The 13,671-nt window shown below is 42.3% G+C and overlaps 1 protein-coding gene across 5 annotated transcripts in view; it reads right to left on the reverse strand.

Annotated features, from left to right (window-relative positions):
- immt (inner membrane protein, mitochondrial (mitofilin)) overlaps positions 1 to 13,671 on the reverse strand; it is a 53,357-nt gene that overhangs the window by 28,733 nt on the left and 10,953 nt on the right. The window contains exons 5-9 of one of the 5 annotated variants that reach the window (XM_088431163.1): positions 6,438 to 6,458; positions 5,116 to 5,208; positions 4,785 to 4,886; positions 4,560 to 4,693; positions 4,169 to 4,272 (exon numbers count right to left, since the gene is read on the reverse strand). In XM_088431163.1, the coding sequence (XP_088287289.1) occupies positions 4,169 to 4,272; positions 4,560 to 4,693; positions 4,785 to 4,886; positions 5,116 to 5,208; positions 6,438 to 6,458 (454 nt within the window). Of the gene's footprint in view, positions 1 to 4,168; positions 4,273 to 4,559; positions 4,694 to 4,784; positions 4,953 to 5,115; positions 5,209 to 6,437; positions 6,459 to 13,671 lie in introns of all 5 variants that reach the window. The other 4 variants (XM_088431165.1, XM_088431161.1, XM_088431164.1 and 1 more) reach the window with 4 other exon arrangements.

Consider the following 13,671-nt stretch of genomic DNA (forward strand, 5'->3'; position numbering starts at 1 on the left):
GGTACCAGGCCGCGTGGGCTGCACCCGAAATAATGTTTTGGAGATGATTTAGTTTAATGGTACGCGCACACCGAACGCGAACGAGGCGAAAAAGCGGAGCGTTTTGTATTGTAGTCAATGGAGTTTGCGTGACTGGGCGCGAATGCACGTCGGGCATTCGCAAACCTCATCATCCTTCTCACTACGCCTCAGATTTATATGCGCGCCTCGAAACGCGGAAAAAGTAAATAAAAAAAATAACTTCATGCGAAAGGCAAAATTTCACTTCCCGTGACCGCGCACGGCCATTTGCTTCGCTCCATTCGCGTCCATCGCGTCGCCCGACGTGCATTCGCGCCCAGTCACGCAAACTCCATTGACTACAATACAAAACGCTCTGCTTTTTCGCCTCGTTCGCGTTGGGTGCACGCGTACCATTAAACTAAAAACATTATTTCGGGTGCAGCCAACGCGGCGCGGTACCAGTTGATCCACGGACTGGTACCAGTCCGCGGACCGGGGGTTGGGGACCTCTGAGCTAAAGTATAAATACTAATTTTGAAACAGAATACTGAAATGCTATGGATTGGGGAACATTCACAGTGGTAATATTGCACACTGAGATATTGCACTTTTTTTCCACAATTGGCGTTTCAGAATTGCTACAGCATCTTGGGTTTAAGATATATTTAGTGCAGTGATGGCTCTTGGGATGAAGCTATCCCTCAGTCTGTTTGTTTGTGTTTTGTGGGCCCTGTAGCGTCCGCCCAAGAGTAAAAGTTCAAAAGGTGGCTGCTGGGTTGAGAGGAACCCTTGATGATGTTTGACTCTCCTCAGGTAGCGAGAGCTGGCGATGTCCTCCAGGCTGGGCAGTGGGCAGCCGGTGATGTTCTGGGCTGTGTTTGTCACTCTCTTCAGCGGTCTTTTGTCCATAGATGTGCACCTTGCGTGCCACACTGTGATGCAATATGTCAAGATGCTCTCTATAATGGCCCTGTAGAAGGACACCACCAGCTTCTCCTCCAGGTTGTTCCTCCTGAGGACTCTCAAGAAGTGGAGTCTCTGCTGGGTCTTCATGCCTGTTGAGGTGTTGGCGGTCCTGGATGGGTCCTCTGATATCTGCACCCCCAGGAAAAAAATGGAGCGGACCCTTTCCACACTGTCCCCATTGATAAGCAGCGGGGCAGGGTTCGCCCTTCCCTTTCTGAAGTCCAGTATGAACTCTTTTGTTTTTGTGGTGTTCAGTTGGAGGTTGTTCATTGCACACCACGCTGCCAGTTTGTCTGGCTCATCCCTATAGTTCGGTTCATCCTCCCCTGAGATGAACTTTGGCACAATGGTGTCATCAGCGAACTTGATGATGGAATTTGAGGGATGGTTTGGAATGCAGTCTTTTGTGTATAATGTGAAGAGAAGGGGGCTCAGTACGCAGCCCTGTGGAGAGCTAGTGCTGAGTGTAATGGAGAAGAGATGTGGGCCAAGTCTGACGTATTTATGTCGATCTGTGAGAAAGTTCTTTATCCTAAGGCAGATTGGTGTGGATAGGCCTAGGTGCAGCAGTTTCTGGACAAGGATGTCAGGGATGATGTTGTTAAATGCTGAGCTGAAGTCCAAGAAGAACATCCGCACGTAGCTCCCTCTGTGCTCCAGGTGGCTGGCTCAGCACAGAGTGGAGCCCTGTGGTTATGGTGTCGTCTGTTGATCTGTTTGCCCTGTAGGCAAACTGATGGGGATCCAGAGTGGGTGGAAGGCAGGCTTTCAAAGCACTTGACCAGTACAGGTCTAAGTGCCACAGGCCTGTAGTCGTTGAGGGATTCTGCTGCTGACGTTTTGGGGACAGGGTGGATGATGGTGGATGTTTTAAGGCAGCCAGGGATGTTTCCTTGTGCCAGGACTGACTGAAGATTTTGGTGAAAACTCCCGTTAGTTGGTCGGCGCAAGCTTTGAGGACCTTCCCCGGTACTCCATCAGGGCCTGCCGCTTTCCTGGGGTTCACAGTCTTCAGCACACGGCTTACCTCATACTCCTGAAGTGTTCCTGTGCTCGTGTCGGAGGGAGGAGGTGGTGATGATGATGGTGATGAAGACGAATGTGTGGCTGCTGGGGGCCTGTTTGTCTAGAACCGGGCAAAAAAGAGGTTAAGCTCCTCTGACAGCAAGTTGTCAATTTCAGAAGCCACCTGTTTTCTGCTGCTGTAGTTGGAGATATGGTTTAATCCCTGTCACATCTTCCTTATATCTGTTTTTGTCTTTGGCTTTGTTTGCCTCCTTCACAGAATGTAGGTGGGGAGGAGAGACAGGCAGAGGTGGTCAGATCCAGCAGGAGGGGGGTAGCTTTGTAGGCATGCTTGACATTGGAATAAACATGGTCGAAAGTGTTCTCACCTCTGGTGGCAAATTTCACAGACTGGGCAAATTTTGGCAACACGGTCTTTAGGCATGCTAGATTGAAGTCACCAGCAACAATAAAGACCAGCTGCACGAGCAGCTGCTTGTTGATAATGCCTAGCAGTAGGCTAAGGGTCATGCTAATGCTAGCCTCCAGTGGGATGTAAACTGCTATCACAATGACCACCGTGAACTTCCTCGGGAGATAAAAAAAAAAATCTGCATGAGACTGCCAGAACCTCAAACTCAGGAGTGTGTATCACTGATTCTGCTGTTACAACACCACTCATTGTTCACATCAACACAGAGCCCCCCACCTCTGCTCTTTCCCGACTGTTTGTCTCTGTCCTGTTGCTTCAACGTACGTCTCGCTAGCTCGACTGCAACGTCGGGGATCAGCTGGTGAAGTCGTGATGAAAATAACGCACAAAGCTGTTTATCGCCATCCAAAGCATCAGTTCATTAATTTTATGGGTGATGGATTGGACATTAGAGAGGAAGATGCTTGGCAGTGTTGGCCAATGTGCTTGTTTACGTAGCCTAGCGGCCGAGCCCGATCGGTAGCCTCGATTCTGCTTCCTCTCTCTCAGTCTCCGACACTTGCGGGGTGGGATGACTATCCAGGGAGACCCGGGCAATCATGGTATGTCCTCTAGGATGTTATTTCACTGAATTTTTGCGGTAATGGGCAATTTGAGCCGTAGTCCAAGATCGATTAGGTTATGGCGACTGTACGGTGTGACGGCACAACAAAATTCTAGTCTACAACAAATACAAACAATGAAAAACCAATACCAAGCTGGAGCGTTAAGAGCCACTGCACCGTGTGCACCACCATCTTGCTACTATACTACATGGCAAAAACTTTGCACACGGGGCACCACAGCTAACATACTTGAGTTCAAACCGATGAAAAAAATGAAGCCAACTTAGAACCAAGCACATTATTTACATTCAAGCAAATTTTAATCAATTAGCAGTCAAAATGTAATTTTCAGTGATTTCAAACAGAATTTCTAACAATTTTTTTGCCAAACGGATTTTTTTAAATTGTCAGTTGACAGCTACCATTATATACGTATATTAGGAATCAGGTGTTGGAACTCAATGTCATTTCACACTGGTAAATAATATATTAGGGTGATTAAAAAGCAGGGGCTTTTGGCATGCAAACATGAGAGAAACTTTGCCATCTAAATGCTTTAAGGTGGAATTGAAAGCTGAAATCTGGGGAGGTCGCCTTGAAGCCAACTTCAGCGTCTTCCAAGTTTCTTTCTTTTTTTTTTTTTTTTTTAAACACACTTCATCTCTTTCCAGTGTGCATACTCGCCGGAAGTTGTTTATGGTTTAGGTCACAGTAGTCTTTTACAGCTGAATCAGGTGTTTGTACCGGTAAACTTCCATGAGCAATAGTTAATTTGCCATGATTTCCCTGTGGTTAAGAAATCCCGGAAGGTACGAGTTACAGAAAATCTGGCAGCGCGGATTCTGCGCGGTTGACAAAATGACGGCATTGTACGTGCGGAGCTAGGCGGTTCTAATGGGGCGCGTCAAACGTAAACCCAGCCTTGCTGCCGCCCGTTTTGCCGCTGCTGCCGGATTTGCTCGCTTGCTATTTCTTCAGCTTAATAAGTCTTAACCTTGCATTTACACCCCGATGGTAGGATGACAAAGTGCTTGATTTGACATGTTCGTGGAAGCAGAAATTGTGGCTTTGTTCAACCAATGAAAAAAGAAAGAGGAATAAAAGAATCTTTTGGAACAAAGTCAAGTTTGGTAAGTGTTCAAATAAAATTGCTTACTTGGCTTTCAGCAGAGATGCCCCCGCCTCGTTCACAGCAGCCACTCTATTTGCAAGACAAGCTTCAAGATCCTTCCACTGGGCTGATTTCTCCTGCGATGGAACCTGAATCGGAGAACAAGTTATGAGATGATTCAGTGAGGGTGAACAGGATTTGTTTATTTAGGGGACAGAAACTCAGGAACACATCCTCAGGAATAAGATTTGTATTTCTAAATCACAAACTAAGACACTGTTTGAATCATTGGTGGTATTCTACAGAAATTATAAAGATAAAAACCATCTTGATGCTCCAATTACTAAGATTTAAAATCAAACAGTGAATAACTTATAAAATCCATTTCTGCACCAGTAGTACTGTAATTCAAACTAGATAATTGTGGACATTGTACCTCTGTTTCCATAGCTTCCTTCAGTTTTTGTGTGTGTCGCATGATAGCCTGCCAGGCAGCCTCCTGAGCTCCAATGGCTTGCAGTGCGGCTGTAGCTGAGCTAGCCAATGAGTCGTCAAGATTTCCTGACACAGCTGAAAAGCACACAAAGAGAAGCTATGAGACCTTCTTGTAAGGGGGGTAGCATAAAAGACGATTTAGGTTTACACTGTGCCTCTATCTTACATGTCAGGATTTCCTTTTCGTCAAGGTCTTGTTGAGCAAGTCGAGCTGTCACCTCTTCTACTGGACGCTCTTTGAGTGGTTCTGCTGCTGTTGTGATGGACTCTAATTGAATGGAAACAGCAGCTGTCTCTCCAGTTACCTTATGCTCCTGACATTCCTTGCACTCCTCTAGACAGGCACAAACACAACGAACAAAACAACTATGGTGGATAATAGCTACAAAGGCATGATCATGGAATATGTCGTTCATTTAGATGGGATGGTCCTCTTCCACGCTTTCAAACAAGAAACATGCAGGATATGCAGAGGAAAAGCAGCCTGATGGTACTACCTCTGACTGGCGTCGCCTCTGTGTCAGATGGAGCAGGGACAGAGGGTACCTCACTGATTGCTGAGATTATATGACTTGCTTCAGTTGAAGCCTCTGGATGATACACAAAAATAGTGCAAATTAAACCGCAAGAACCAAATCAAGAACTTCCTGATGTATTCTGGTAGTTTGAGTACATCCCTCACAAAGAACATTCCAGGTTTTGAACACTACACCAGAGTCATCCTATGACCCACAAATAGACATATTAAAGTTGCCAAATCCATGTACACTAGGTACTAATTAAACGTGTACTTGAGCGGTGTGACCGGATGCAATTTTCACAAGTACATACTACAGAATAAAGGTGGACATATGTGGGTGAATCGGTCGCACTGTTGAGCCCTAAAGAAATGAAAAGATGCGGCGGCGAAGATCAGTGGACCACCGCTCCTAAATGAATGTAGAGAAACCAAGGCAACATAGTAACCTCATTTATCCGTGCCCTTTATCTTCTGTATGAACATTTAGCAATCTGAACGTATTACCTTGCTTTTCCATGAATCCCATTTAGTCTTCCTCTTTCCTACTTAGAAACTCCACTTCCAGAATCGTTCAACCATCATATACAGTGTTCCTCTTGTGCAAAATTTTAAACCATCCTAATCTGGCTCATCTAGCTTTGTCTCCAAACCTTCCAGACTGTGTTGTTTGATGAGCTAATTTCATCTATCTGGAAAATGTTGCAAGCTAGACCTTTAGCCAGGATTGGGCTTGGCACCAGAAACACAACAAAAGAGACCCGCATTGACTGGTTTTGACCAGATATATTAAATGCACGTTTGAATAACAATATCAGAGAATGTATAGAGAGAGTAACTGCAATCGTAATTGCAGACATCCCTTTTTCCACATTTTTCACATTTCAAAGATTCTTACGGTCTAATAATCGTGAGCAAGGGTATCACGTTGTCACTGTACTAAAACTATAAAATAAATAAATAAAAAGCAGGTCTAAAATATACTTTCACTACAAAACACGACAAAAACACTAAAAAACACTACAAAACACTAAAAAAAACATCTAGCTAAAAAGTGTAATTTTAATTCGAGACATCATTTGGCACATCTTTTAAACAGGGTTACAATAACATCATCAGATTAATCTCTGTTGTTTATCTATGACAGACCATATCACCCAAAATGTTAAAAACACAAACAAACAAAAAACACTACCACACCTACTACAGGATATAGCCTATATATTTGCTATTTACAGGCAAACTAAGAGTACAGTAAAATTAACAGTCAAAAAGTACAGTCAAATTAAAATGACAACTTACCATCAAGGATGCCGGTGATTGCTTGGAAACAGGCAAAGGAATATTTATATTTTTAACAAATCTAATATATAATGTATCTAGGAATGTGCTGGAGACTCCTAGCGAGTTTGTCAAATGATGTGATCTGCACCTCAATGTTGAACGTTACAAATATGAAATCAAAACTCAGCAAAGTTATAAAAGAAATGAGTCCTGACTTTATACTAACAAATAAATCCTAATTTCATTACTTTTGCAATAAATTAGCCAGTACTTCGCAGCATTTCAGGGACATTTTCAACACCCTCAACTGTGGGATTGAACACCTTAAATATAGTGTCAGTCTGGCCCGAACTTTCAACGTTCAACTTTGGGCTACAGTGATGTGCTTTTTCTCCATTATAATCTGCAAAATATAAGTGACTGGAAGATGAGGCATGTGACAATTTGATAACCTTTATTTTCATGTATAATTAATACATTAAAAACAAAATTTTCCACTTCCTGTCGACATTGACATCACACTTGCTCAAGGCTCAGGTAACGGCCAATCATGGGTCATCTGCATCTATTAATGTGATGTATTAGTTAGGGCCATGATTGGTTGTTAAAGGATCATGATACTTTTACACTTTCCACAGTTAGATATATGCATGAAATTGGCACATTGGCAATTTATTTTCTTATTAAATATTAGTTTTATGGTCCTGACATTTCTAACCAGGAAGTAAAATGTCTTGTTGGCCAACCGTGCTTTTCACCTTTATGTCTGTCAACGCTGCTGCTTGCAAAACATCCATCCAGCCATCATCTTCACCACTTATCCTCACGAGGGAGAAGAAGTGAATGAAGGAGCCAAAAATAGTTGTTTTACTGAAACTAAAATGCAAAACAGTGCCTTGATCGTATTCACTGACACACGTTCCTTTGATCAAATAGGATTTGGTCTCCATGAGAACCCAATATTCATGACAAAAGTTCCACCCGCAAATGACTGACATTGAATGTCCAGCAATGTGCTCACAAACACACATTTTAGTCACTTCGGCATTTTCTACAGTAAAATGTTGTAACTAATAAATGAAATATTGCTGTTTACTCGGCCAACTCGGTACAAAATCTCTCTTAATCAACTCTGGAACTAAAAAGAAACTAAAAGAAGTGGATTCGGCTGACGTGTAATTACTCTTTCACTGCCAGTCCAGTGACAGTGTAGGGGAGTTACGGATTTCTTTTGCCGTCATGTTTACCTGCTCAGGTGGGGCTGGGAGCACAGAATTAGCTAGGAATGCTTTGAAATGCACTGTTGTGTTTTCTTTATTAAAAAAAAAAAAAAAAACAGCACCTTTAAATAAGACAGCACGCAGTCGTGACCATGATTAAGAGATCGTGCCATCTGTGCAGCGAAATCTCGCCGCGGTGTGTGTCAACCGGTAAAATGTTTGTCTTTCTTTCTTGATAATTTGGAGCTGATTTGCCTGCTTTGGTTTTATTGTTTTGGAATAATTTTTTGCTCCATGAAATGACTTAGCAATCGCCGGTTGACAACTTCTTGCTTGATTTTTTTTGTTGCTTAATTCATTCAAAACACACAAGGGTGCCGGAGAGACCTGCGTGTGTACTTTTAATTGTGTAGTTTGGTTTGGTGTATGGTGCGTGCTTTGGTCACTTCTTTGATTTCGTTTGATGCCAAGTTTAGCACCGATTTGGTCCAGCCGTCAAATTGCTTCCCGGTGTGGCAAGCATCATGGGAAATGTAGTTGTTTTATGGCAAGCTGCATAACATTCATTCTAGGGCTGGGCGATAAATCGATTTTATCGGTTAATTCGAATTTTTACTTTTTGAGGATTGATTTGTTATGAAAATTCATTTTATTTTGCGCCACCAGTTTTGCTGCCTGCTGAGCTCCCGTAGTTCAGAGAGCGCAGAGTGCATCGACCCTGCCTGCACTTAATACATAAACAAAATGGCAACGAAGATGCAGATCTCGCTCCGAAGAAAGGAACTATATCTTCAGTTATTTGGAACTGGTTCAGGTTTGTGGCGTCAGACAAAAAACAAACATCGCCTCGCTGCAAAGCTTGTTTAAAGGCTGTTGCTACCGAAGGGAGCAGTACTACCAATTTACTGCAGCACCTTAAACAGAGGCATGCAACTGTGCGGGAGAGGTGTGTCACCTTGTGACATGAACAAGACCACGGCAGCCCAAGTAACGTTAACGCCACCAAAAAACACCCTACCGTCTTGGAAACATTTACAAACTGTATCCGATATGATGAAAAATAGGCCCGGTGAAAAGCTGTCATAGATGCAGCCGCAATGTATATTGCAAAAGATACGGTGCCCGTGGAAAAGAGCGGGTTTATTTACCTGTTGAAAGTTTTGGACCCCAGGTACGTGGTAACTGGATACTGAATGGCAAGTTGTTAAAGTGTTGTAAATGTTTGATCTTAAACGGTCACATACATTTTATTTCATGTTATGTTTGTGTCACTGTAAGTTAGCAAAGTTTACTGAAAAGTTACATTTTCACAGTTGTTTCAATGGAAGGCGACTATTTACTGTAGATCTTTAATTTCATTTGATGAAGATATTTAAGTTAAAATTATTCATGGAATTAAAATAGTGACCAAATACCTTTTTGCATACCATACAAGCACCTCTTGATTTTGCAAAACATGTTCAGGTAACAGAAGGTTTTGTTTGCACTTTCTTTTATGAACCTCAAACAAGCGTCTTATAATTTTATGTTGAATTTCTTTTAAGATCATTTGAGAGTGTGTTGTGTCAGTTTGGAGCTAAATAAAGCTTACTGAAAAGTTACATTGTCACTGTTTACAATGGCAGGCAGGGCTTGCCATCATTTTTTTTGTGTGGCTTGTTCATATCACTTTAACTCCAGAAGGGAAAATGTAAACAAAATAAAATTCAAACTTGTTTTGCACAATTTCTTTGTCATCTGCAAATTTATTTTAGGTAGGGGGGAGAAAATCATTTTAAATTGTGAATCAAAATTTTTTTTTTGTGAAAAAAAAAAAAAGATTTTTTTTTAGGCCATATCGCACAGCTCTAATTCATTCTTATTATTAGGGCTCGAGCAGCAACCGCTGCGAGTTCCCTATTGTTCTCCAGATTATCAGCGCCCGAGCAGCGACCGCTGCGAGGTCCCTATTGTTCTTCTCCAGATTCCTATTATTAGGGCCCGAGCAATGATTGCTGGGAGGTCCATATTGTTCTTCTCCAGATTATAGGGCCTGAGCAGCTATTGTTCTTCTCAAGATTATTATTATTAGGGCCTGAGCAGCGACCGCCGCGAGGTCCCTATTGTTCCTCTCCAGAGTATTATTAGGGAACGAGCAGCGACCGCTGCGAGGTCCCTATTGTTCTTCTCCGGATTATTAGGGCCCGTGCAGCGACCGCTGCGAGGTCCCTATTGTTCTTCTCCGGATTAATATTGGGGCCCGAGCAGCGACCGCTGCGAGGTCCCTATTGTTCTCCGGATTATTAGGGCCCGAGCAGCGACCGCTGCGAGGTCCCTATTGTTCTTCTCCGATTATTATTATTAGGGCCCGAGCAGCGACCGCTGCGAGGTCCCTTTTGTTCTTCTGAGATTATTATTATTAGGGCCCGAGCAGCGACCGCTGCGAGAACATAAAATTCTCAGCTTTTATGACTTTTCAACAGAGGGCGTGGCCTCTATACCAACTAAAAGTTCGATGTCTCTCCAAAACGGTAAAGGTTGCTGTAATTAGACCTAGATGATCTGATATTTTCAAAACGTCGTATATGGGATGGGAGTCCAATGTGAAACACACCTACAAGCCTATTTTTTTTTATCATAGTACAAGCGCCACCTCGTGGCAGCAAAAAATACAGCAATTCATTAACGTTTTTATGTGCTGTTCTGAGCCCCTTGAGGTTATATCTCTTAAATGTTGTCAGAAAAGCCATTGGCCACCACTAAGCACCACTCCACCAAATAGTATGATGTTTGATGATGGCCGTGGCCCACTAAGCTCTTCATATCAACTTGCTTTGTCTTTACAGTACGCATGCAACGATACTGCATTTGATTGCCTCAGACTGTACTAAACGCAGCATAACTGTCAGTTCACATGTCATGAAACACTTGGTCCACTTGACACCTCAACTTCGCGCGGTGCAGCAAAAACTAGCCTTCAAAGAGCAGCAGCTAGCAGAAGTGCAGGCAAAACTGGAAATATCAGACATAGACAAATCATTTTTCGATGATGGTAAGACACTACACAAACACCAACATATACAACTCACACACACAATACTTCTCACTCGGTTTCTTCTCAACGACTGTTTTTACATTTACTTCAGAAAAAAAAATCTCATAACCACATCAACATCTCGTGATTATACTTTTTTTTAATTACATTTCTACCAGATACATCTACCCAAACAGAGGAAGAAGCACATGAAAATCAACTTGATTACATGTACGACCAAGCACACAAAATTCAACTTGATGACGTCAACGACCAATCCCCAACAGACAGCAACTAGGATACACACAAACACACTCATTACACATACATACACTCACACATCTTCTTTTCATGTACATTCCAATAAACTTCTCTTTGCTGTGCTAAATACTATACTTTTACTTATTTACATTCACCTTCTGCTTACATATTTTTCTTACAAATGTATTGCACCTATTGTAAACAAATGCTTATTGACACTGTGACCTTTTCTGAAACATTGCCTTCTACTGTTCACTGCTTATCCCATGATGCATGCGGGCATCCTACCTCTGCGAGGGCCTGTAATAACTGCTGGCAGTTCTAGTTATTATTAGTATTATTCTCCCAAATGAATCGCTTTTTTTGAGGGCTTTAACATATATGAAAAGTCACCAAAATTTGCACACTCGTCGGACCTGCTGTAAAATTCGATGTTTTAGTGTTTTCATATATAAAATCAAAAAAATTGATTTTTAGTGCCACCTAGAGTCAAACAATTCTACTGTGTCACGGCCTGTTTCACCTAGAGCTATAAAAAATTTTTAGGCATATGTAGGCCCTCAAGACCTACAAAAAAGTTATTAGCGTTGAGGCATGGAACATGAAGGTTCTCAAATTTTACGACTTTTTGCCAATGGGCGTGACCACTACATCGCCTCAAAGTCCGATGTCTCGCCAATACGAACAAAGTTGCTGTAATTGCACCCAGTTGCTTTGACTTACAGCTACCAAAATCTTTACGCAAATGTAGGACCCTAATGCCCCGTTCAGATGGAGTGCGAAGTGCGACGGTTTTGTATTTTAGTCAATGGCGTTCGCGTGATGGGTGCGATGACGCGTCGAGCGACGCGATTGGACGCGAAGGAGCGACACTTGGCGCGAAATTACGCGTGGCGCGAGAAGTTAAAAAAATTGAACTTTTGTCGCGTGTCGCATCGCATCAGCCAATCAGCTTCGGGAACGTTCAACGTCTCAACCAGGGGGCAGGAATGAACCATGGCGGCTGCTTTGCGGTCACCGGGAGCTATCCAATACGGCCAGCTGAGCTTTCAATACAAAATGGAGCCAAGAAAGAGCACTCACCTGGCTGTTAGAAAGGCGGAAGGGGGGAATTGGGACAACTGGTATCTGCAGCGTTTGCTTCCTTTTTTTTTTAACAGTTGTTGAACCATAGTTACTGTACTAAGCTAACGATAGTGCAGGACTGACAGTACAGTATTTAGCACGGTATTGGCCACTTCATTGCGACATTGAAACTTATAATAATAAAGGTGCTGTCGGAGAAAATATTGGCTCCGCCATATCCCGGAAAAGTGAACGTTCTCAGCAATGCTCTCCTTTCCGGATCCACTGTAAAGTGCACAGCAAGCTCACTCCCCTCCCCTTGATACTGTAGCGTGAAAAGTGAACTTCATCTTGACCTCGCGACAAAACGCCTCGTGTAGAGCGTAAACGACGCGCTCCATCTGAATGCAGCAAAAGACCTAAAAAACAATCAAAGAGATCAAAGAGCCATATGCTAGGATGTATAAGAAAAGAGTTAAGAATTTTTGAATTTGCAATTTTGCCCCATTTATGGTCATTTGCTAAGTCTTCAACTGCTGCCGCTTTTTCTTTGACGGTTGACCCAATTAATTTTCACTTTGGCATGGACCATTATCAGACTTAGCGGCACAACTGTTCCAAAAATGGTCAGGATCCGTTGAAATATATGATGGAGGCGGGGCTTCAAAATATGAAATCAATATTTCCTTCGCCCACTGTGACATAAACCTTTTTAACTCAGCTGAACAAAATTGAAAAAATATGAAACTTTACAGTATCATTAAATTTCATACATGTGATTGAAGTCCAATGCTCAACATACTTTTTTCGTTGTAGTGCGGGCACCATCTAGTGGCAACAAAACCAAAATATACAGTAGTTACATTTTTATTTTTATGTACTTTGTTGAGCCTGTCGAAGTAATTTCACAGAATTTTTTTCTGACAGGCCTTCAGACACGCCTAATTTCCTCCACCAAATATTGCGGTTTTGATCATGGGCGTGGCCAATACAGGAGCGTCAATGATTCATCGTACCAGTAAATGCTGCTGTAATTTTACCCAGATGATCTCATCTTGTCACGATTTCACACTTTGAATAAAAATCCATTCCGAATGTTATCAAACATACATTCTACTGTAACTCTCTCTCTCTCTCTCTCTCTCTCTCTCTCTCTGCATATATTTAAAAATATATTTAGCTTCATATATAAATGATAAATGTTCATTTGCAACTGTTTGAAATATGACAGTATGTTTACATTGTTTAGTTTATTATTACTACTACTACTACTACTACTACTACTGCTGCTGCAACTACTTACTGCTTTGTCCACCTGCCTGCTTAATGCCATTGAAAAAAAAGGGAAAAAGCAAACGTGGAAGTCAGTTAAGTAATTCCTAACGCACCGTGGTCAATCCTTTGCGTGGGGAAAACTGAGCATGCACCAATTAAAGGAAATTAACCCTTTGGGAATTTTTCGGGTTAGAAATCGGCAATGAAGCATAGTTAAAAGCTCCAAAATGATTGACTATTCATGATAGGGGCCCTTTAACTGGGGATGGGACAAGGTATTGTATAGATGATACAAAACAATGTATAGATAACATTGATCCACTTCCTTATAGGTTTTTTTACTATTTCGGAGGCGGGCTGTGTCAGGACGTCACATTGCCCGTTCTGAAAAGTCATGCTTGTGGCCTTGCCTGCCCTG

Source organism: Hippichthys cyanospilos, chromosome 13 (genome assembly GCF_059441005.1).
Source record: "Hippichthys cyanospilos isolate Australia breed blue-spotted pipefish chromosome 13, RoL_Hcya_1.0, whole genome shotgun sequence".
Lineage (NCBI taxonomy): Eukaryota > Metazoa > Chordata > Actinopteri > Syngnathiformes > Syngnathidae > Hippichthys > Hippichthys cyanospilos.